At 36.2% G+C, this 24,532-nt stretch overlaps 1 protein-coding gene across 1 annotated transcript in view; it reads right to left on the reverse strand.

Moving 5' to 3' along the window:
- The window catches only part of BAZ2B (bromodomain adjacent to zinc finger domain, 2B), a 57,456-nt gene that overhangs the window by 2,049 nt on the left and 30,875 nt on the right, over nt 1-24,532 (reverse strand). Inside the window, exons 18-32 of the mRNA XM_010012137.1 lie at nt 23,791-24,045; nt 22,770-22,984; nt 21,179-21,253; nt 15,658-15,901; nt 13,678-13,740; nt 12,343-12,487; nt 9,606-10,270; nt 8,296-8,572; nt 7,953-8,108; nt 7,358-7,518; nt 6,134-6,444; nt 5,612-5,747; nt 3,843-3,989; nt 1,141-1,400; nt 238-381 (exon numbers count right to left, since the gene is read on the reverse strand). Coding sequence (XP_010010439.1) covers nt 238-381; nt 1,141-1,400; nt 3,843-3,989; nt 5,612-5,747; nt 6,134-6,444; nt 7,358-7,518; nt 7,953-8,108; nt 8,296-8,572; nt 9,606-10,270; nt 12,343-12,487; nt 13,678-13,740; nt 15,658-15,901; nt 21,179-21,253; nt 22,770-22,984; nt 23,791-24,045 — 3,254 coding nt within the window. The remainder of the gene's footprint in view (nt 1-237; nt 382-1,140; nt 1,401-3,842; nt 3,990-5,611; nt 5,748-6,133; nt 6,445-7,357; nt 7,519-7,952; nt 8,109-8,295; nt 8,573-9,605; nt 10,271-12,342; nt 12,488-13,677; nt 13,741-15,657; nt 15,902-21,178; nt 21,254-22,769; nt 22,985-23,790; nt 24,046-24,532) is intronic.

The following is a 24,532-nucleotide window of genomic DNA, read 5'->3' on the forward strand; positions in this document are numbered from 1 at the left end:
TTTTGTGCATTTAACCTGTCAGCTTTATTGTTTTTGCAACCAGTTCCAGAGGTCTTCCCTCCTCACATGCTATTTCACTTAGGTATGATGGAAGTTTTATTTCGACTGTAAAAGTAATCATAGAGGTGCCAGAGCAGGCAGCTTGAAATAGTTTAACTAATTTTAAAAAATGTACTGTAGTTCAATGTTTAAATACTTTTTTAAATGTAAAGTAAAATTTACAATTGGTTTACTTACTGTCCGCTACTTAGTTTGTCTCTAATGGTGGAGAAGTCCATAGGTTTTTTAATAACTTTCTTATAACCAGGAACAAGTTTCAAGTTTACAGGAAGCAAGAAAGGCCAGGCATCTTCATGAGTTTCCAATTCTGAGAGAATCATGCTGAATAAAATAAGGTTTTAAATCAGTATCTTAAGTTGTTTGCATATTTACAGAGGTTTTTCACTGTTCCATAAATTCACCAACCTATTCACTTTGTAAAAGGAAAGCCCTTTATTTTGTGCCCTGTGCAAGGCTGGGAACAGACAGACAGACAACCAAGTATCTAAAATAGCATTAAGTTCTCTCCAGCCAACCTATGTAAGATGAAATTCTCAACATTTTAGAAGAAAAACGTAGTCCTGCAACTTGAATACTTTGAACCTCAATGTAAAACCATTAGCAAACCATTAAACCTGGGTTTACTGGGTTTCCAGTAAAATACTGGAATAAAATACTTTCCAGTAAAAAATACTGGCTTCCTAAAACTGTGACAAGGCTAAAATATGTCACTTTTGAGTGACCAGCAGTACTACAGAAGAAGATGCATTGCTATTACTATGTCTTCCTCTGAAATGCAGTGCCTTTTGGACATGGCAGATAATCATCCTTGCTATGCTTGAACGCTGTCAGTATCAGTGCTGCAAGATTTCACAGACTACATTCTAACATTTGGTACATTCCCTCTTGGGCTTCATCACCAAATACAGCAGTTACCCCCAGCATGCACACATTAATCCTTTACATATACACACAAATTATCACAATCTTTGTCATGTATGGGGGACACAACAAAGAATAAGTTCTTGTTCCCCAGAACACGGAGAATCAGGCACTACTTGTTTCAACAATAGTTATCCAAGTTTAGAATTTTCACTTTACCTGCATATAGCCAGGTCCTTGGAGTCATCTCTTTTAGGTTTCTTAACAGCAGAGAAATTTTCTTGCTTTAATTGGCTTACAGAAACATTTTCATCCATTTTTCTTTTTTTAGGGTCTGTTTTTCCTCTTTTTAAGGAGGCGCTTGTAGTTGCAGCGTCTTCATCCTCTGTATCTCCTGCTAATTTCCTGCTTCTCTTTTGTTCGTTACTTTTTTTCCCTTTGATTTGAAGTTTTTTTATTTTAAGAGTTTGACCACTTGCCTACAATAGACAGAACTGAAATAAGCAATAACCAAGAAATTACAGAAATCTGTTTTTACTGATAGACAGCAATGAAGATCAGACAAACAGAAGCACCAAACCAAATGAAATATTTAATATCGGAGATGATTCATTTTTTGCTCTTCTCTAAAGGCAAGTACTGGTGATTTAGGCACCTGACCTTCAGACTGGTAAAAAAGCACCTCCTAAAAAACCAGGCAGGCATAGTTTTAGACAAATGTTTGTCTATTCCTAAAAGACTCATACAACCGCAGCTGGAATAGCATATTCATTTTCAAGCAGCTGTATTATTTGCAAGATGTAGAAAACTGGAAAAGTGTTTTCTTAAAATCTTAGATGGAATCAGCTGATACAAAGATTAGAAGTTCGATATGGAAGATACAGACAGCTTGGCTACAAGACAACTACAGAACATAACCTGAGCATGACAACACAAGAAACAGGGAAAAGGACCATTATTTAATAGAGAACCATTTATAGGCAGTAAAATGAAACTAAAGGGTACATTTAAAATGAAATTAAGATTATGGGTATTGACAACATCATAACACAGCACAGTATTTGAAGTCATCTTTCTGATTATTATAATAGGAACTCTGTGGCACGTCAAGCACATGATGCCATTGAAAAGACTCAGCGACACTCCAAGAATGAAGATACAGAAAAAAATTTCATGAAGAGCAGCAGCAGCAAAAGCACTAAACTCTGCCTTTGCTACTAAGACTACATTAGATAGCTTGAACAATTTTTAAACTGGAACATTTTATATTCTCCTATCAAAACACTCTTCGGTTTTAAAGTTGTCTAAACCTGTATTTTTACATTGTACTTTTCCAGGTTAAGAATATGCAGATTTCACTACCTACTATAAACCACTGCAACACAATTCCTTTATTTCACAAATGTCATCAATAACTTTCATAAGCATTTGGCACTGATTGTAATTAGCATGGTGAAAATTGTGGCAAGCTTCAAATGATGAATGAACATATGGATGTGGAAACATGTATGTTACATATAAAATTCTTTTTGCTTAACACAGATCACTAAAAAGACTTGTAAATACTTGTATGCCTTTAATGCTACTCTGTATCATGACTATGTTCCTGGTCCATGGCAGTGGAAGAGGACCATTTGATTAAAAACACAGTGTAAGGTAAGGCATCACCTAAGGCCTGACTTTGAAACATTCTATGAATATGCATTCTAAGTAGGTCGGAATGGCAGATGTTAGATTTGCGTGGTTTAGACAAGAAAAATAAAATTAAAGTTGAGTTAAACTAGGATGGCATAGTTTATATATTCTGTAAGTTCTATTCTATACCTAGTCCTTAACTAAATTGTTCCCATATTTTGCAGAACTTTGAATCAATATTCAACATGTTTTAAAGTTGTGATGGAATTTCACTTTAAACTTCTGGCACCTTTAAATCTCCAGTTTTCAGCCAAGTTTGGGACAGAAGAAAAAAACCCAGCCTGAGAAAAAGGTTTTCCTGTTGTACTAAACCCAGTAGTGATTGCTGGCGGTGGAGGGGGAAGGGGAAGATGTATGAAAGACAAGTTACGGGATAAGTTATAGCACAATAGGGCAATTTCTGTCTTTCTAACAAGTTATAATATAACCATGATAATGACTTGAAAAGTTACTATTTGTCTTCCTTATTACTTTATGAAAAACGCACAGAGGAAAGGATCATACTGACAATACCCAGGGAAAGTAGAAAATTGAATATTTACTGTAAAGCCACTTCTTCAGTTACTGTATTAATGGGTAATGCTAGAAAGTCTAAGAAGTTTAGCAAAAAATTCATTTAATTTTAGAACAAACTAGGGATGACAAAATTGTGGGCTTTTAAGCAATAGTAACTTCTGATTCAGTCATATGAATTGAACTATTCTGAAGTTCTATTTAGACTATTTTTCCTGGGAGGGGATTAAAAAACCAAACCAAACTGAAACATAAACAACACCACAACCAAACAAGTCTCACACAGGAAACATACACAGCCTGTCTCTCAAATGTACTGTGTATCAAAAGAGGAAAACTAAAGTATTGTGTATAAACACAACAAAAAATATTTATTATTTTCTCAGGTTTTTCTTGTCAAACAGAATTAAGACACTGGTTTGTCAACACTTGAAAATGAAGGTCAAAAGACAAATACTGAAAAAAATATGAAAAAGAAAAAAACCCCCGTGGTATTGAATCAGCAAATAAATTGTGAATTTAAAAAAAATAAATTACAGTTTTAAACAGCCTTTACTGCCACTAAAACCCAAGTTAAATAAAACTATTAATCTCTATTTAATGGCAGCCCAACATAAAACACACACACAATTATTTTCATTGAAAAAAGCACTGGTAGACCTATAACTCTACCATCTATGAAAAGGTTACTTCACCTTTATGGTTAGTATTACCTTTGCTATGCAGGCAGGACAGAACCAGTCACCATCTGGTATGGTAGTGATCTTGGGTCTGTGGCAATAGGTGTGACAGCCTTTATCACAACCATCACAAAGGAGCAGCAGTTCCTCATTATCTCCCTTTCGACAAATTTGGCAGTACTGTAATACATTAAAAATAGCTTTAGTTCAGAGTTCTTCAAATTTGAAACACATGATTGGTCCCTAAATTATCCTTCCCCTCCAAACACCCAAACTCACTCTCAAAATTACTTTCATTTTAGCAGTCCACTAATGATCACATTTGTAAAACCGTATGTGCAGTATGTGAGGAACTAATCTAAAGGCTACATTTGGGAACACATTTGAAAATCAATTCATTGTAAGATAGGTGTGTCCTACAGAGCACAAAACCATGAATACCTTTTCTATTTCATTAATGTCCACGAGAAGTAAAAGCATCTGACAGCCATCAAAATCACTTGGCCTACATGTGCTATCTCAGGAATTTCCCTTCATTTATGCCCGTACTGCATATACAAGTTGCTGTTTCATAAAAATAGTTTGTACTTCATGACAGTATTTTCAAATAATAATCAGTAAGGATCTTATCCAAAGGCACCATGAATAAATTCAGAAAGGCAAAATAAATGGTCCTAGCACTTCCTAGAATTCACTCGAATTTAAAAATATCTAATGTCTTGTCAATTTTCTTACATACATTGTGTGATCTTGATACTCTTCTATATCTGGACTTCCTTTTTCAGGAACTTACAGACCTCCATGTGTTTTTACCAAATATTTACATTTAATATGTAATTAAATGCATAGAACACTTCATTCAAATTGAGCATGACACTATACATTTTTTCTGGATAACAAATTACTACCTTGGAACATTCAAATACCTTTTCAGTTGCTCCTACTAAATTCATAATCTTTTTTCTCTAAAGATACAGCTTTAAACTTAGAGGTATATAAACTCAAAGGTACAGCCTTACACTATAGTTTTTATTTAAAACATCCTTTAATTGTACAGATGTAATTAGAAACCATATAGGACTGGTAGAAATTAAAGAATTAGGGAAAAGACCACTAATGGAAGAAGCACTTTTGCCACCCTGTACATAGTACTTGGCCATTCTTAACCACATCAGAATCACTACTGCTGTAGTAACATAGTTTTCAGAAATTTGAGATTCACAAGTCCATGAAAATTTTGATAAATGCATTTTGCGTGCCTTCTATGTATATGCAGTTAACACAGATCTACCTGTTATGTGTACTAGGAAACAGGTATTTCAGCCTATTTGCCCAGTTTGTATGTTCAGTCGCAAGAAGTGTGCATGCAAAGAAACCACACATTTGGAACATCTCAACCTTCTGAAAAATAAAGTCCTTAATTGGGGTATGTGATGTTGAACCTCCATAAAGTTTATGTCACAGATAAGATCAGAAATACTCCATCAGATAGAGCCAGATATGACTCTTTTTTACCTAAATGTTAACGAAAAAGAGTAATTACCATCTTAAATAAAGTAACCATTTATGGGGCTTTTTATCTTAAAAAGTCCAGGATGCTGAATTTGGTAAACAAGAGACAATCTTTTCTATTAGGCTTACATTTTTCTGTGCACAATGTAGTTAAACTGTATTAAGTTTTACAAACAGTAATAAGAAATGCATTAACAACTATGGTATCTTAAAATGTCTTAACTGGGAAAACGGGATATAGCAAAAATAGTTTTGTTACACTATTGTTTTTTTAAATTAAAAATACTTACAACTTTCATAATAGATTTTTCCCATGCTATTGATTTCTGTAGCTGCTGAATGCACAGAGCTACCTGTGCAGCACTGCGCGCTTCTGATAATGCCTTTCTCCATACTCTTAGCCCTGGAGCGATATCCTCTTCAGTTCTGCATTGAAATACAGAGTAATTAAGTAGGTCACATCCGTGTTTGCTTATGTTTAAATGTGGAACAATCATTATCACATTGAAAGCCAAGCAATGACAAAACATACACAGCCAATAAGTATAAGGTTTAAGCAACTAAATTTCATGTAGTGCACAGACTGTGGCTACGTGCCTCAAAGCTTAGTCACAACCAGTTAAATGTAAGATAACTTCGCGAGATTATCAACAAACATAACAAAAAATATCTTTACAAAGCACCATGCAGAATAACATGATCCATATGGATCACAGACATACAAGAAAGTACATAGATAACAGGCAATAAGAAAATAGGCTCCAATTAGCAAAGAAGCACAATAATTTTTCAAGTTAATCTCAATAACCTACCCGTCACCATCACCACTAATGGATGGTGCAGGAGCAGGGACAGTAACTGTGCCCACATTATCCAGTTTGATCTGAATGGTGGTACTTAAGGGGCTCTTCAGATACCTTCGCTCTATGTTCCGCTCCAAGTCAGCAAGCCTGGTTACAGCTATATCTAGAGGGTTGTCACTCTTCCGCTCTAGAGAGCTTGTATTGCCTTCTCCGCCTCCAGCACAATCTCCATCGTGCTTCTTGTGCAATCTAGTAATTGACTTATGTTCACGATATACCAAGTCGTCTCTCTCTGATGCAGGTTCAGGACACAGCCAACCCTATGTTAATAGAAAGGTTTGTGCATTTATTGGTTGCTGTTAACTTAGCGTGTAAACAGAGGAACTGGTTTATGGACTCAAACTAAGTAACTGAAGCTCTGTATCCAGTAGATCTTGGTTACTTGTAATCCATCTGTAGAGACAGTTTCCAAAATATCCAGAGAACTAAAATAATTAATCAAAAAATACAAGCATTACCAGACTTTCTGAAGGGACCTTTCTGCAACAGTCTGCATTCTTATCTCCTTTTGAAGTATCCTGTACTACTGGTTGAAACAACAGAATAGGTCTATCTGTCCAACAGGCTCAAGAAACAGTATCAATTGGTCATAGAAATAACATCTGCCCCTGGAACACACTAGATCCCAGATACTACATCTGTACTATGCATAAATACATGCAATTTGATATCCTTACACCACCAAAAAATTCCAAATTGTAATGACAGCCAATGAATTTCTAACTTTTTCACACTCACAATCACCACATGTTCTCCATGACTTTACAGTACTGAAGCAAAGTATTACGATGTACTTGAAGGCTTCTCTGAAAGCATTAACAGCAACAATCACCCAAAACAGGCAGAAATATGACAAACCTATCATTAAGCACTATAATCAAGCAGTCTACACACAATAAAATCTTTGCATTCATAAGTTAACAAAATGTGCAGAGAACTGCACACTATACAAGAACTCTCCAGGAATTGCCATTCTGAGCATCTTCAGCTGAAGATTTAAGTGCAGTAAAAATGTTTCAAACATAAATGTCCATGATACTGCTGAAGCGTATTTGGTTTATTTGCAGACAAGTAGAGATGGAATAAGAAGACACTTACCAAAGCACTGCTACTATCTACTTCAAATTCTTACCACTTACTTTAAAGAGACATTTTACTAAAAGTTGGTTTTACCTTAACTTGTAAACTAGCTGATGCAACTCTCCTCTCTAGATCTTCCACCTGCTGAAGAATAGTAAGATCCATCTCCATTGCTTGTTCTTCTACTGACCAGTTTTCCACAACATCTCGAGTTACCTGGTTATCTTCATTTTCATTGATATCAATAATTGCAACTGTATTTGAGAATCACATTATTTTTATTAGCATTATAACTTCTCTGAGCAAATTCAAACTGATTTATCTGTCACTCCAGTCAAATGTTCAAGGATTGTTGTAAAAGTGTACTACTCTTAAGATACCAAACAGGAATAACAAATTCTGCAGGTTTTCAAACTTGCAATTTAAAGGCAAGAAGGGGAAGGAGAAGCTGCACTTACAGCTGGAAAGAGCTTAAAAAAGTTAACAATGCTTCTGCCACTAAAGCAAATTATATTAAACAGGATTTCTCTATTTCTGTAACTTCCAGAACAAGGCTGGTAAAAAAGCAACTACAGACAATGAGACCTTTACCTTCTTTCTCCAGCTGCTACTCTGCATATCTCAAAACGCTCTATGCCAGTTGCCTTATGCCCCAGCAACATGTGTAACATAAATATCAGTTACATACCATCCTTATTTTTGATGCAGGCCACAGTGATATAATCCATGTGTTTCTGTATCTGCTTTTGTAAGGCCTTTTCTCTTATTCCCCTGAGATGCAGCACTTTAAGCAAAGATTTTAGGTCCTCTGGATCAGTAATCCTCCACCACCCATACTGCATTTCTAAATCAAGACAAGCATATACATTGGAGGCATTTTAATGTGATCACAAACAATCAGCGTAGAGAAATCACCTAGCCAAATTCAATAGGCAAATTATTAAAAAAATAAAAATATTTAAATTGTAACATTGTAGAGGCACTCTAGAGATTACCCTTCACATAATTCCATCTCACTGTTGTGTACTTACCTTGTGGTATAGGTTTTGGGTTAGGATAATCTACTGGCTTGGCTACTTCAGTTGTCGTAGAAGGGGCAGAAGCTATTTTTTCAGTCTGTAGTGCTGGTGATTCACTTTTACTTGCAGGAACACTAGATGTCAAGAATGAGTTACCATTCACTTCTGATAATCCCAACCCTGATCCAAGAGCAGGTAAAGGAGATGGAAATGGAACATTTGAAGTAAGAACTCCTGTAGGCCATCCACAAAACTGAAGTCCCATCATAGGTAGTCCAGTCTTCACCTGCTACACAGAATATGTTGTTAACACAACCACAACTACTATCATTATTACCAAGAAAACTGAATTGTGATTAGGATGCTATATGTTTAATAATAATCAAAACATAAAGGAGGCCTTTACTCAGTACTTTGTAATACTTATTAGGACCCTGTTAATGATTAAAAAATAATAGCTTTTAAAGAGAGTGTGTAGTTTGCCGCATTTCTGAAACTAGTTTGCTTCTGATTTAATACCAGTTGCCAACCTCCTAAAACCAAAATTAGATTACTGAAACACACGCACAAAATATCACGCATTGGCTGTCGTGGTTTAAGCCCAGCCGGCAACTCAGAACCACGCAGCCACTCGCTCACCCCCCTGCCTCTTCCTTCCTCCCCCCGCTCCCGGAGGGGGCTGTGCTGGGATGGACATCTGGGTGTGTATCAGTATCTCTATGAGTGGGCAGAGAGAGTACAGAAAGGGAGCAAACGACTCTGAGTGGACCCCTCCCAACCCTTAAGAAAGTTTAGAGGGGGAAAACAGATGTGATGACAGATGTGATAACTCCATTGGGCCTTCCGGGTAACTCCCCCCAGTTTCTATACTGGGCATGACGTGCTGTGGTATGGAATACCCCTTTGGCCAGTTTGGGTCAGGTGTCCTGCCTCTGCTTCCTCCTGGCTTCCCCTCCTCCCTGGCAGAGCAGGAGACTGAGAAAGTCCTTGGTCAGAGTAAACATTACTGAGGAACAACTAAAAACATCGGTGTTATCAGCGTTGCTCCCAGGCTGAAAGTCAAAAACACAGCACTGCACCAGCTACTGAGAAGGGGAAAAAATGACTGCTGCAGCTGAACCCAGGACATTGGCTCACCTAATTTTACCAATCTTTTTTTAATCAAAAACTTCCAGTATAGGTATTAGAAACAGAAGGAAAAAAAAAAAAAAGAAATTAAGACAAAATGATAGCACTTCTGTGAAGTAATTTGTCTAAACAGAAATTCTGCCCAAATAAGCACAGCAAATTCAGACTACTCAAAAATGTATTTATTTCCTTACCTGCAGTGGTGACAATGCAAAAGGACTTAATCCCATTGGACTCTGTGCAGAGGCTGAGCCCAGAAGAGGTGATGGAACAGGTGAAGGTGACTTTGATGGTGGATGTGATTGGGGAGTAACTGAAGTTGTAGCAGCTGGTGTATCTACATGGGTAACTGACATGTCATCACAGGGTGTTCTTGGTAAAAGGCTGAACCACTGTCTGCTCTTTTCAGTAAGAGTCTTTAACAACTGATCATTTGGAATTAGTGGAGAACCATAAAACTTTCCTGTCCCACTTGCATTAGGACTGAAAAGATTATTAGAATCAGACTTTTCACTGGTACTTTGTGATACAGTGGGCTGAAGACTGCAGAGCGAGTTCTTTGAGTTACCTGGGTAAGACAATGTGCAGCCATTTGCTGCACTGCCATTAGGTTTAGGGGACATAACGTCAGATTCAGGTGGCATTTTTGCTACCTCTAACAGTTTGCTTAGTTTTGAAAAGGACCCAGGCTTTTGTAAAAACAAATTAGTGTTGTCCTTTTCTTTCAGATCTTCCTTTTGCTCACAGTGAGTTGTATTCAAACAGTGTAATTTTTCTTCTGCCTCAAATTCTTCTTCCTTGATATGCAGGCTTTCCTCCTTTTTTAACTTCTCTTTTTCCTTTGCAATTTCTTCTAGGCCTAAAAATGTACAAGAAACATAGATGAAATGTAACAGACCAACTAATTTAGAACATTTTAATTATAATCATTAAATAAAAGAATTACTTCATTTTTGGCTCAACACATGCTAGATCAATATTTTTTTTTGGTCACCTCCCCTGACCTGCTGGCCACACTGCTGGTGATGCAGCCCAGGACATGGTTGGCTTTCTGGGCTACACCACTGCCAGGTCATAGTGAGCTTCTCCTCAACCAACAACATCAAGTCCCTCTCCTCAGGGTTGCTCTCAATCCAGTCTCTGCCCAGCCTGTAGCTGTGCTTGGGATTGTCCTGACCCAGGTGTAGGACCTTGCACTTGGCCTTGCAGGTGAACTTCATGAGGTTCACACTAGCCCAAGTCTCGAGCCTGTCAAGGTCCCTCTGGATAGCCTGCCTGGATCAGTTTCCATAAGAACTTCAGAATGTGTCCACAATTGTGGCGTATGTCAAGATAAATAGAAACAATTTGAGTATCAGCACAATAACCAAAATGACTACAAGATAAGGGAAAGGGAAGTATTTTTCTAATGGACAGTTTGGTCAACATTTTATATCTCACAATTCCATTGTTTATATAAAGGATTTAGGAGTGGATAAACTGTAGAAAGGCAAACTAAGAGCTGAGGGGAAGAGGGAGTTAGCTGAGAACTTAAGAATGTGTCCATTTTGTTATTCAGGGAAATTAAACTTTAATTAAGACAATATATTACAAAATATGGGTTTGCACAACAGTTTTTGGCTAAAACATTTGTGTGGTTTTTTGTTTGTTTGTTTTTACTGTCTTAAGACAGATAGCTGTGTTTCAATGATTTTTTCTGTGTACAATTTCTGAAGCATTTGGGGATTCATCCGCTTGAAATACAATAAATAAAATATAGTGAACAAAAGGAATGCAAGCAGTACAGCATATAACAGTGTACCTTCTGTATCCAGCTATTCATGTGCAGAACAGTTCGTAACATACAGCATAAAATAATGAAGAACAGGAGACAAATTAATTTTTATGTTGCCCATTTTCAGAAGATAACTTGAAAATCAAGATTAGATCTAGGAAAAGTTCTGTGTCTTATTTGGAGGGGCCAAAATAGGGCTCAGAGTTCATACCATGCTATAATGTTACAGTTATTTTAATTAAATAGTTCTCTAGAATATGCAATTTTCATGAGATTACACTATTGTGAAGTGTAGCAGATTTTTTTTTTTTTGTTATTCTGGTGAAATTGTGAGAGTAATGGAGTTTTGCTTCATCAATATCAGAATTAGAAAGGACTTTTCTGTGACCAAATGAATGCTTATGTTTAAAAATGCTAATACCTACTAAAAGGTCAGATTAATACATATTTTATGCATCTATCCAATTTAAAGTGTGTGAAAAAGTTCAATCACAGTTACTATACAACTGTCACAACCATAGAATTACATATTCATTTTAGAAAAAAACAAAAAAAAACAAAAAACCCAAAAACCGAAACCCAAACCCTTCAGTATTTGATGGATTGGAATAAAGATCACTTGGTAAAATACAGAGATTAAATCATATTGTTGATTAGAAAACACAGTACTCCCCTGAGTGAGAGTAGTTTTCATATTTTTTTCCAGACATGTAGGAAACCTTTAAGCACACAACAGCCTGTATATTTGCACAAAATATCACAACTGAAGATGAAAAGATTTTTTTCCTTGCGTTCTATGGTCATCCTAGTTCTCCTATGCAGAGTTCACCACCATATGGAAATGTAAATAGTTCAGGAAGAGCCAAAAAAGACTGCATGTAGATAAAAACTAAAAATCGTAACATACAGAACTGTAACAGCTGAAAACTTGCAAAATATTAATCATCAATTTGAAAGATATTAACTGATGTTTCATAATCAGAAAGAGAGCAGAGAGCACCATATGAATAGACACATCTATTGACAGCAGCCTGTTTAGCCTCTGGCTGAAGGTGAAGCCTAAAGACCTTGCTGCACAGAATTACAGCCTACAGAGGTGTACAAGACATCTTGGCAAAGTATGCCTTGGTGTGATATTATTCCGTTATGTTTCTTACCTTCACCACTTTCCATGCCTTCTACAAAAATACCACCACACTGGGGCAGAATCCAGTATCGGCGCCTGTAACGATCTTGACCAAACATCATTGAACGCAAACAGTGCGAAGCTTCAAATAACTTCTTTCTGTACTGGCTTTGTTGCTGTTTTAAAAAAGGTAAAGTATTATAATTCAGCAGGGGGAGGGGGGAAATTGGTATAAAAGAAAACATGTCCTGGCTGCCAGACTGAACACAAGTTCAAGAGTCACATGATGAAGCTCTTAAGAGATATTTTCCTGCATATTATGCGAGACTCTATTCTAATTGCTGCCTTCATTTTACTTACAGAGCTCCTTTAAAAAAATAAACCCCAAACATCAGTTCAATCACTTCCAGGTTCAGCTTAAGTTTATCAGTCTTCCTTTAAAAAAGTATTGTGCAATGGTAGGCTATTTTATTAACACTGACTCTCAAAAAGTAAAAGAATCAAAGATTTCATTGCACAAGAACTACTGAAATCCTATCAATTATACAACAACAGCAAATGGTACATATCACTGAAGATAGCTGACACTGCAGCTTCGGATGGGAAACTAGTGAGATATTTTAACTGGTTCATAAAAGAATGAGAACAATGTCTGAAAATAAATTCTGTATTCAAACACAAACAGTTCTCTGAAGGGGGCCAACAACAATTTCAGTCTGTTTATTCAATTCTTGCTCTGCTAAATTGACACTGCTGGAAGTCAGGTCTAAGTCTGAATTGTTAATTTATTGTAATTTGCAATGTGAGAGAACCAGGAAACAAAGTCTTAAATGACAAATTTTCTAATACAAAGAGTAAAAGCATGTGCCATGAGTACCCCCATCTACCACATTCTCTCTCTCTCATTTACGTTTCTCTTCCTATTGCACTGTTTCAAAATCTGAAGCAAAGACAGCTCCCTGTGTTGGCTTGGAACATGACTGCAGAAGTTATCCAACTGTAGGAGAGAATGAGAACTGCAATCATTTGTATAATGGAAAAGTCATTGCTTCTAGTACACAAAATTTACCATCACTTTCTAAGATCAACAAACAAAAGTACATCAATTATGTCTGGATAAACATTATATTACTTTTTATTCTGAGCTGTGCAAAGACATTATCAAGAGCTTTCTAACTGTCTTTCGGGTCATAACAACGTAGTGCCACTAGACTAAGTTCACAATTCAGTAGCATTATTCGTATTTTCATGAAACAAAAGCTGACCCTTATTTCAATTAAGTTGGAGCATTGAAAATTACTGATAAGATTCTAACTCACGACACCCAGTGACCAAAGCCATAATGTAAAGATAAATAACCCCTCACCTTTGCCAGTTTTTCAATCTGCTTCTCTAGTTCTTCAACACTTGCTGTCTGGTCCCCATCATCCTATAATCACCAAATACATTATCATGCCAAATAATAAAAGCACACTGCCATGTCTTACTAATACTACCGTTAAAAGATGTACCAGCAAATGAGAGGTAAATTCTAAGGGTAAAAAAAACTTCAAATTTTGTGCTTCTTCAATATTTTTGACTATGAACAATTGAACAATGTAACTGGAAAAAGATATATATCGAATCTTTCCAAACCATCCCAGCTGCATACAAAGGAGAAAGCTTGTGGCCAAGTGTTCACTGAAAACTTTTTCTGGAAGAAATAATTCAGTTTCTGCATGAATACCTAAGACTATCAAATTTAATCTTTAGTTTCTAGGAAGCTTTTTGGATATTCATATTATTTTCTACATGTTTTTCATGCATGAAATAACAGAATGTGTCAAAATCTTATTAGTCTTTGTTCATTTTATTCCAATGACTACAAGAAACTGTAGAGCCACTTTAAATTACAAGTCTGCTATAGAAGTTCCAGTATTAATCTTGCTAATCAATGAAGAGGAATGCACCCATGATTAAGTCAACAGTGTCCTCCTCCTTGAAACAGTTTAAAAATTACAGTCATTTCCATAAAGAGAGTTTTAATTTATTCAAGAAAGTCTTTGGGGGTAACAGTAAGCTTCCAAAAGAATACAACCAAAATCCTATGAGCTCCCAGTCACTTGCACTAGAAGATACTGGTGGTGTATTTCTTGGCTCTGTAAGAGCGTACCAGAGTGAAGTCTTCTGCTGAAATAACATACACATACAGCATGAATGCAATGAACTTCTGCTGTATCAGAAAATCAATCTCTCCACTCGAGTTACAGGACTTTTGTCTATGAAATGCCCAGAGCACCAAAACAGGAAACTGTACTAAACGGAACCAAATTATTACTTATTTTTAATTTTGAAATATGTATTTTTAAGAACTTTGTGTTATGCTTCTAAGGTATTCTCTTAAATTCATACACATTACAATACCTGAAATAAATCCAGAAAAATATCACAAAGGGCTGTTCCTACCCTAGAAATTATTTGGGTGTCTAATGAAGAGTGTTTGTGAAGACTGGAATTCACATCATCATATACATCTTGTATACATGCATTGTTCAAGCAGCCACATCCACCACACTTACAAAACCTTACTCTGAACTTCAATAAACCTGCATAAATGGGTTATTTTCTGACAAACAGTCTGACACTCAGTGCACTAAAATCTAGTACTCAGTATTGCTTTTCTCCTTTACCAGGTTTCATCCAGTAGAGAATTCTAGAGTTTTACAGTGCATCTTACAGGCCTGTGGCACTTCTATATTAAAAAATTAAAAATAAAATCTTTTGACTATTGTACATACAATTCAGCTTAACAAGCTAAAAAAAGTTTCAGAGATCCTTCCTGTATCTTATCTGACTAGAAAAATTTACCATCTTGTGATCAAATGCAGTTGTGCAGTGACTACTCTATAAAAGTCATGAAAAAAACCCAACACAGGAAGGTCAAAGGCAAGCTTTATAATAGATTATGTTAAATATAACTTTACACTTCTTTCACACTTTGTTAACTAATCAATAACCTTTATTCTCCTCTATAAAAAAACTACAGTTACGTTTACTTGCTAATGAAGGTGCAGTTCTCTGGATCTGATACAATCCTTCAGAACTTCAAAGAACTTAAGACAAGTAAGCAGGAAAAAAGAAACCACCACAACAAAAACACCACAACCCATACTGTAGTAGCTCTCCAAAAAAGGGAAAAAAATATCTGGAAAATAAACTTATTCCACAAATCTAAAAATATTGGAGGTAAGTTATTTTTCCTTCCTTTTTATTATGAGATTTTTGGGGAAGCAGTGCCAAACTGCAGAAAAACAGAAGCTAAATTTTAATTTATTAGTTAAGTTTCACTGTATTTAAAATCCCCCACCTCATCCTCACAAACTTCTGCCTTCTTTCCTTTTTTATCTTCTTTGTCCTCTTCATCCTCATCATCCTCATCTGCCTGATCATCACTGTCATCGTCATCATCATCATCATAATCACTGTCTCCTCCCTTTCGTCTGCGTTTGCGGCCTGGTGCTGGTGTTTCCAAAGAGTGTTGTTCTTCTCCTATGTCACCACCTCCTGTAGCATCTCTTTTGCCAGTTTTTTTTGCATGAATGATTCTAAGCCTTGAAACACATGACAAGGGGTGAAATTATGGAGTATGTCTGTAGCATAAACGTACCTTTCTTCCTATGTGACTGAAAGCAATCATACATTTTAGATTCAAATTAGCTCTTCTGTTCTAGTATGACATTATATTTTCTCAGTATTTATTGCCATTAGTCAATAAGAAAAAATCAGGTTATGAAACCCCTTAAACCTCTTACTCAGTTCTGAGTAGCCTTTCTGTTTCTCCCAGGTGAATTTTATTGCACAACTGTTTAGAAGAAATGAAACAGAAGAGGGATTTTGGAGACTCAGAAAAGACAATTAGAAGAAAGAACCATTTCTACTTCTCTATCTTTGGTTTAATGCATCTAAGAATATGATCATAAAATACCTGTGTCTGGGGTAGGAAAGGGGAGAAAAATCCTCAGTTGGAAAGATGAAATTGTTTACATTTGCATGTCAACAGCAAGGTTGGTTTAAACTATTTGATTTTTAACTTTTTTTCCATTTCGTATATTTATGCATTTTTAATTTAGTATTATTATTTGACTTTAGTCCATTGGCTGACCTTTTTATTCTAGAACATACTTTGTTTTCTGAGAAATCTGAGCTACCTAAACTACTAGAGATTACTCAAACTCTCATTTTTCCTTTTATGAAAGAAAAAGGGAAACTTACATACCAGTAATTATGGTTGTAGTAGACCTTCTTCTTCTATAAAACCCCTATAAGACAAGATTCCACACAGCAAAAATTATAGTTCCACCTATCAGGGAGCTAGCAGGCAAACATGCTGAACCACAGGAGGTGTAAGTAAATAGCCAGCCCTAACCAGTCACTTGTAACGCAGACCAAAAATGCAACTGTCTCAGAAGAGATTCATAAACGTGTAGAAAAGACAAAGATTTTTTAAGAGATGACTGGAAGAAGGTAGGATGGGAAAAGTAGAACGGTAACGACAAACACAATTACCAGTACGTAATTTTTCCTTGTCATACTTCTCTCTCTTCCCATCCTACAAAACAATATTCCATACAGCAAGTGGCTACAAGTATGGCAAGTGTTGTAGAAGTACTGGCTTCTGGACATACAGACAGATGTATCAGCCTTTAAATACTGATAAACAAAGCCAGTACTCAACAGCACTGATTTAAATGAATCCGTCACTGCTCAATTGGCAGCAGCACTTTTGAAAAAGACCAGTAGCAAGAAATCATCAAGGGGACTTCTGTTTGCTTGAAAACAGTTGGCCTGTGGCTTTTTTTTTTTTTTTTTTTGAGTGTGGTTTGTTGGTTGGTTTTGGGGTTTTTTTTTTGTGTGTGTGTGTGGTTTTGGGGTTTTTTTGGTTGGTTGGTTGCTTATTTTAAATGAGGTGGCTAATCCACTGGAGAATTTAGAAAGATTTGTGTTATTTTTCCAATACAAATGATATTTTAGCCATTTTAGCAACCAATTTTTTGTTGTTTTTTTTAATTAAAAAAATAATTCTCAAGCCTTCTGGTGAATTTAGAAGCAAGTAACATTTTCAGGTCTGGTGCAAAGAGCCTTAGTATGACTGAGCATCAACACTACTTAGGCTTCCACTGAGTTAAGTTTTTTAGACAAAAATTTCCTTTTTATGAGGACAACTTCAAACCATCAAATCCTCTTCATCTGGACTGGAAATTCCTGCCCATATACAGGAATTAACTACCAAACAAAGCCACTAGTCAATGATAGGATTGACTGCTGCAAGATAATTTTGGTGACAAGTTAGACTAAGATTATCTTGAAGACAATTCAACAATAAAGCTGGCAAGGTGGAAGTTCAGCAACCAGCAAACACATCTTTCATATACCCAAAAGAAATGAAAAGAAGTGAAAAAGGCTACTTTTGCTGAAAGCAAAAATAAGAGACATAATGCTGTCAAGCACTAAACGAAGCCTGCATGACATGATAAATTATAAGAATGGAGATGAATCAAAGATGCTCTCTTTTAATAGCACCATAAGCATAAGAAAGCAGTAGTCTGTATCCAAACGAGCATAGACACAGATGCCAATGAGAGCATAACTTAAAAACTGTCCAGGTATTTCAAGGGATAGCATACTTTTCCAGCTGCTACTTAGACATATGGCTCATTGAGAGAAGAAAACCTTCACTCAGAAAACTGTTTCATCTTTCTCACTTTCAGGTATACACTAAAGTGACATCTGCAACTGTTGAGAAAATTATAAAGTCTACCGGCTTACAAGAAGAGTGGGTGGTCCATCAGATAATCAGATGTGGGGCTTAACCCTGCTCAAATTTAATCTGTAATGTATACTAGATCATAGAAGGAAAATTCACCTTTTGACTTCATTTTCATGCCTTATTTATAATTTTTGCACATAAATATTAAGCAACTTTAACTTACTTCAGCCTGGGTCTCAAAAAATAAAAGCTTCCCAAATCAGCATTACCACCTCCTGCCCAAACTTGGGGTATAAATTTGTCCCCTTATGTAACACTGCTTTTGATATACCATCATCATTTACAGTTGAGATGGCCTCACTGGAAAAAAAAAATCAACTTACAAGGAGCATGCCATAATACTGGCATGTTAAAAAGAACATCATTACAGTGAAAAACCTTGTTCTGCAGTATTTCAAGTCTTTTAAAGAAACAGATGGTACCTAATCCTTCAAGTAGCTATATTTCAAACTACAAAAGAAATGCCAAGGAGAAGACATGTAATGGAAAAGGAGGTGATGAGATTATGATTACCTAGTTTAAAATAAATAAATAACGGAGTCATCTCAGGTGAGAGAGTCTTCTGACTATAGTTGTGATACAGAGAGCACAAAGAAAGAAGAACTGATTGTATGAGACAGCTGCCTTTACAATAATGGTGATTAGTATCAAGATTCACATCTAGATGCGATAGAGAAGGAATAAGATGCAACCTATCACAGACCATCAAGCCTAGCAGAAACAGTCTGGCAGCTCAGAATTCAGTTTCCAACCATATATATTACACATATCAAAGAATGTTAGTTCAGTATCCTCAATAGGAACAAAACCCCCCCAAAAAACCCCAAAACCAACAACAACCACCCCCCCAAAACAAAATAAATAAAAACAAACAAACAAAACCACACAAAAAAAACCACAAACCCAGAGGTGTGTGTTTGTTTAAGAAAGGGGCATCCCCGCAGGCTTTTACACAATGATTCCTTTTTCCAGTCTGGGGTTTTAATGTTGCTTTTCTATCTTACAAAACACAGGTGATTTGTTTTGGGGTTTTTTTTATCCCCTTCCCTCCCCCTGTCCCTGAAATCCAGTTGAGGATCTTGTAAAAATAAAAAATCACTTTGTAAAAACGTACGATGCAGGTAGACTCTTTTCTCATCCCACTCAGATATACTTCAAGACAGTCTGGACATAGTGGTATGGAGATTTACCACAAGAAACACTGTCAAATTGAGAAGAAATAAACCCATTCCTCTGCATCCATTATTCTACCACTGTACACTTCCCACACATGATGGGCTTGCTGCTGAGGGTCTTGTAAAGGTCTGTAGGCATGTGAAAAGGGCACACAACCGTTGATCACATGGCAAGTAGTCCAGATATTCCTATGCAAAACTGTTTGGGACTGGGATGCTTAAAAACTAGACTGAGCTTTCAAATGGATGGGAATGATAATATGGGAAAGAAAAAATTCTGGAAGCAGGAAAAAAAAAAGACCAAACAGAAGACTGAAATGGACAGATTCTTTTCAGAGAAGCCCCAGAACAGTTCTAAGAGTTTATGACAAACGCCAACTGACATAATAGGAAGAAGGCATTGTTTAAAATTGATCAAAGAAGGCTCTTCCAAAAAGCTTCTTAGAATTCATCAGAAAAACAGTGGAAAATCCAAAGATTTTGAACCAAAGGTGAAAGATGATTGAGTGAAGTCCAGTGAATTCAAAGCAGCAGAAGAATAATGCTGCTGAGCACTCCCTCAATACTTACACTTGAAAATAAAGACAGCACTACTGCAACCTGAAATACAACAAGGGGGAAACCCAAGAAATGAAGAAATAACTACAGAAAGGAAGAGGGGCTTGGGACTTCAGGGTATTTATGCCCACTATTTGAAAGGGAAGAAAAGAGAGAACATGAGGAAAAGGGAGGATCCTACATCTACAAGTACTTACAGTTTGATGGAGGGAGAGAAAGACTAAGCAGTCCATAAGGAAAGGAGACAAAGACAGGTAAGGGTCCCATTCCACTAACAGACAGTTGGCTACATCAGAACTTCAGAAACACTTTTTAAACTACAGCCTTTAGAGGGGACACAGATGAAGACAGGAAAAGGTATTTGGATTGTCCTAAAAGGTAAAATACATTAACCCTGTGCAGATGGTGATCTGCAGTATTAGCAGAGAATGTCTTTTTACTGGTCTAATTTTTTTCTCTACCTCCCTCTTGTCCTTCTTCTTTACTTCTTTCCTTCTTCCTTCTGAGATATATTAAAGGGAAAAAAGGGAGACATGAGATTAGAAACACAACTACCTAAAGCAAGGAGTAAGATAGGATTTACCATTCCTAGTAAGAAGCAAAGATGACTAAAGAAAGTAGAGTCTGGCTATGTATTTTTACCCCCTGTGATTCATCAACTTTATGCCTTCTAGCTTCCTGGTAGTTGGAGCCAGTATGCTTGCTGTATGGAATTTTGTCTTGTAGAATTGGGGAACAGTGGGTATGAAACTGACAACCCTTAAAAAGTTCCAATTTTACCTTAAACAGAAATATAAAAAAAAAAAAAATCTCGAAGTTTGCATTCGACATATGATCTCTAGCTATAGGGAACAACGCAACACTGACAGATGGGAAACACTATGATAACATAATATAAATTAACAAAATTCCATTGGTAACTGTTGCATGAAAATCATGTCATCTTAAAATGCCTTTCAGAATGAACATTGGTAATTATGGTAGCTCCAAATAAACGCTGATAACATCAGTAGCGATTTCAGAGCTCCTGCAATACTCCAATTAAAAAATTTTTACATTCTACCGAAGAATACAAAATGGACTTGACTTTGCTCCAATTCTGAGGGACATTAACCCTCTGAGTCTCATGGATCTTTAATAGACTGTAAAAGACTGGTACTGCACGTTCTAAATCTGCATCCATCTTAATTAAACAGTTCAGTTACTAATTTCTTGGTGAACCTGTAATTGTGTGAGCTAATTTCATCCTCAGAACCAATTGCCTATATAGCAGCATATCTAAATGCAAAAAAGCAATATATTGTAATATTTAAGGAAACAAAACTTACTTCCGAAGTTTGCCTTCAACCATCCATTTATCTCTCCTTAAGTTTGACATGTAATCAATGTTTTTATCAATTTCACTGTCAAAGACAAAATAATCCATCAACAGTGAACTTACGTACCTTTTTCTGACAGACATTTATGTACAGATACTTCGTCTCAAAGAACTATCTTGGAGAAATATTTAAAATTCAAAGTAAGTATTTTTAAAGCTAAGAAATTCCAGTACTAGGAATGCCAATGTAGCATACTGCTGTACCTGTGTGAGGCAATCTTTATTCACAGTATCACATAAGCTTTCTTTCCATAAGCAGCATGTCATTCAAAGAATTTGACATTTCTTTCAATAGCTCTAATTTAATGTCAAACCTCCACAAAGCAGCATTTACCACCAAGCAGCTAGCCCTCAGCTGCAAACTTATCACTGGTACATCTATGGTATTCTAACTAGGATCCACATGATCTACAAACTAATCTTCACTTTCCACTGAAGAACAAAAAAAAAGTGCTTCAGTGCAGTGAACGTCCGCTTCTGAAACATCCCAGCCTCAACAATTCAACAGGTCATAGTCGTTTCTACAATGAAAATATAGAAACTAAAGTTCTGAATAATAGTTTCTACAAATCTGACTTAACAGCTGGTAACATGCAGTAAGATAAAGGTTCTTACTATGAGGAATTTGAGTAATGCACATCAACCCTCTTGCACAGTACATGCACTGCACTTGCACTGCCCACTTCTGCTATTCTTCAACTTCTGAAAAAATGAAGTATCTCTTTCTCTCTCGCTTACACAACACCCCCGATTTGCTTTTGCAGCACAGTATAACAAAAGCAGCAGAAGTTACCAGGAAACAAACCAGCACACAATTAAATGATAAAAGACTTTACCATGGTAGGTATATGGAAGTATAGGTATTCCAAAGACAGGCATTTCCCAAGTTTTTATTGCACATTGTTGGGCTTTAAAAAGTTGTTGAACGTAGTGTTTTTTAAAATTATCAAATGCTATACATTACTGACCACAAATGAGGTCTAAGTTTTCTTGAGTTACTACCATGATAAATCAGGCTTCCCACATCAGCTTATGACCCTGAAATATTTGGACAAAAAAGATCTTACAACAACAACCAAAAAAAAAAAAAAAACAAAAAAAACAACAAAAAAAACAAAACAAAAAAAAAAACACAACCAACCAACCAAAAAAACAAACAACAACAAAAAAACTCCCACCCAAACAAAAGAAAAAAAAAACCACCAAAACCCCAAGGAAAACAGTTCTGCAGAAGATTTTTACAACTCTTCTAAATTATTCTTACTTAAAATCGCTAGTAAGTTTCTTTCTAATCAACCTCATCTTTTCTTCCCAAAATAGCTGGAAAAATTTTGGTGCAAGTTTTGAAAACAAACTTACAGATCAAAAATGGAAAAGTTCCACTCTTCCATCATATTAGAAGTACATAATAGTAAGAAGCAGTATAGTAACATAGGAAACTTCAGCTTTCCTTATAAGAACATCAAGAAACAGAACACAGGGTATACAGTAATTCTGAACATTCTTACAGTTTTTACAGACCTGTTTCTGAAAAATCTTACCTTACTACACTTTTGCTGCACGCTAACTCATTGACAAGAAAAGCAAGTACTGATGCTTTCTGAGCTGGAGTATGTGCCTGAAAAGCTTTTGTCTTCAAGCTCTCTGTCAGCTCAGTTTGCCCACAGTGAGCCTCCATGAATATCTGCAGAATCTCGGACACATTATCTCGATTGATACCAACATTCAGTAAGTGTTCCCCAAGAATAGTTTTAGCCTAAAAAGAATAAAGACATTTCAAGCAATCACATTTTAAAATATTATTTTCCTTTGCAGGTTGTATTATTGTTCATAAAACAATGGGGTGGGTTTGCTTGCATTTTCACATAAGGACTTTAAATCAGGATTTTTTTCTTTAAAATTATTCAAATGTAAATCTTGATTACAGTAATAAACTAAATGTCTTCACCACTAAGTTTTTAAGAACAGAGATAATATTAATGAAGTAAGTTAAATAAAAAAAGATCCACTGGAACTTGACGAATATTGTTTCATACAATCACCCTATGTAGCATTCTAGAAAATGAGCTATGTTGGCTCAGAAAATGAGCTATGCAGAAAAGAGCTATGTTGGCTTAAAAAAGAAGGATAATAAAGAAAGAGAATCACGAATAGATCAGTTTTGATGTAGGCAGCAGACTTAGGAGAAAGAAACAGCAAGATTCACTGAGAATGTAACACAAGGGTAAGAATGAAAGGGGGAAAAAAAATAGGGGATGGAGGTGGCATAAAAGATGTGGCTGCAGATGTGATACTGCCCTCCAAGAGGTCCAGATAAAAATGGGGGAGGATAGAGAAAATGCCCAGAAACACATAACTTCTGGAAGAAGAAACATACAACTTCCAGGAAGGCTGACAAGATCATAGAAAGTCTTTGAGTAACATTAGAACAGTGACACCAAAGAGAAGAATTAGGAATGAGAATCTAAATGCAAATCAGAGGGATGCCAAAGATGCATTATGAAGAATGCATTCATAAACACAGGGTGCTTACTACAGATTTTTATTTATGAATTTTTTTACCTTATAACCTGTAACAAGTCCTGGATCACAAACAGCCGCAGAGACAAGCTTTACAAGCAAGTCTTGTACTTCTCCCATGCTGTCCCCTATGTTTAGCAAACCCTCCTGAAGAACACTCAGGGAAGGGACATCCACATTCACATCAAAGCCAAGAACTTTACCAAAGTTACGTAGGAACTGCACTACCATGAGACAATCTGAAAATGTGCTTCCATTGAGAACAAGGCCTGGAATGCGAGGCAACTCTGGCAAAGGCTGAAAAGTAAAGAAAAACTATTAAAAGATTCAGTAGCGTATTTCAGAAGAAAATATTTTTGATACTAGCTTAAGGAATTTGCCTGATACTTCCATATGACCTACAGCATGACAATGCTAGAAAGTAAAGGCTATAGAGATGCTGCTCCCCCACATTCCCATCAGTAAATTTAAGTTAAAGCTAAAGCATGTTTACCTTTTCATAAATTATAGAAAGCAAGATATCATTAAATACTTACTCTTTGGTCAGGAGACACTCTCAGGCTCTATTCTGAGCTAAAATACTATAAAAAGTGGTACAAAAATATGTGGGAGACACAGTGAATGGAATTCTCCGGAACAGACAGGGCTCGAACCTGAGGTATGTAAAGTCCTGAAGGACAAGAACTAAGAACACAGAAGACTAGGACAGTAGCTGTTTTGAGCAGCAGTTCAGAATAGTTGCACTAGCTCTATCTAGTACCTGTGAACTGAGACATGATGCATA

Source organism: Nestor notabilis, unplaced genomic scaffold, assembly GCF_000696875.1.
Source record: "Nestor notabilis isolate BGI_N333 unplaced genomic scaffold, ASM69687v1 scaffold12793, whole genome shotgun sequence".
Lineage (NCBI taxonomy): Eukaryota > Metazoa > Chordata > Aves > Psittaciformes > Psittacidae > Nestor > Nestor notabilis.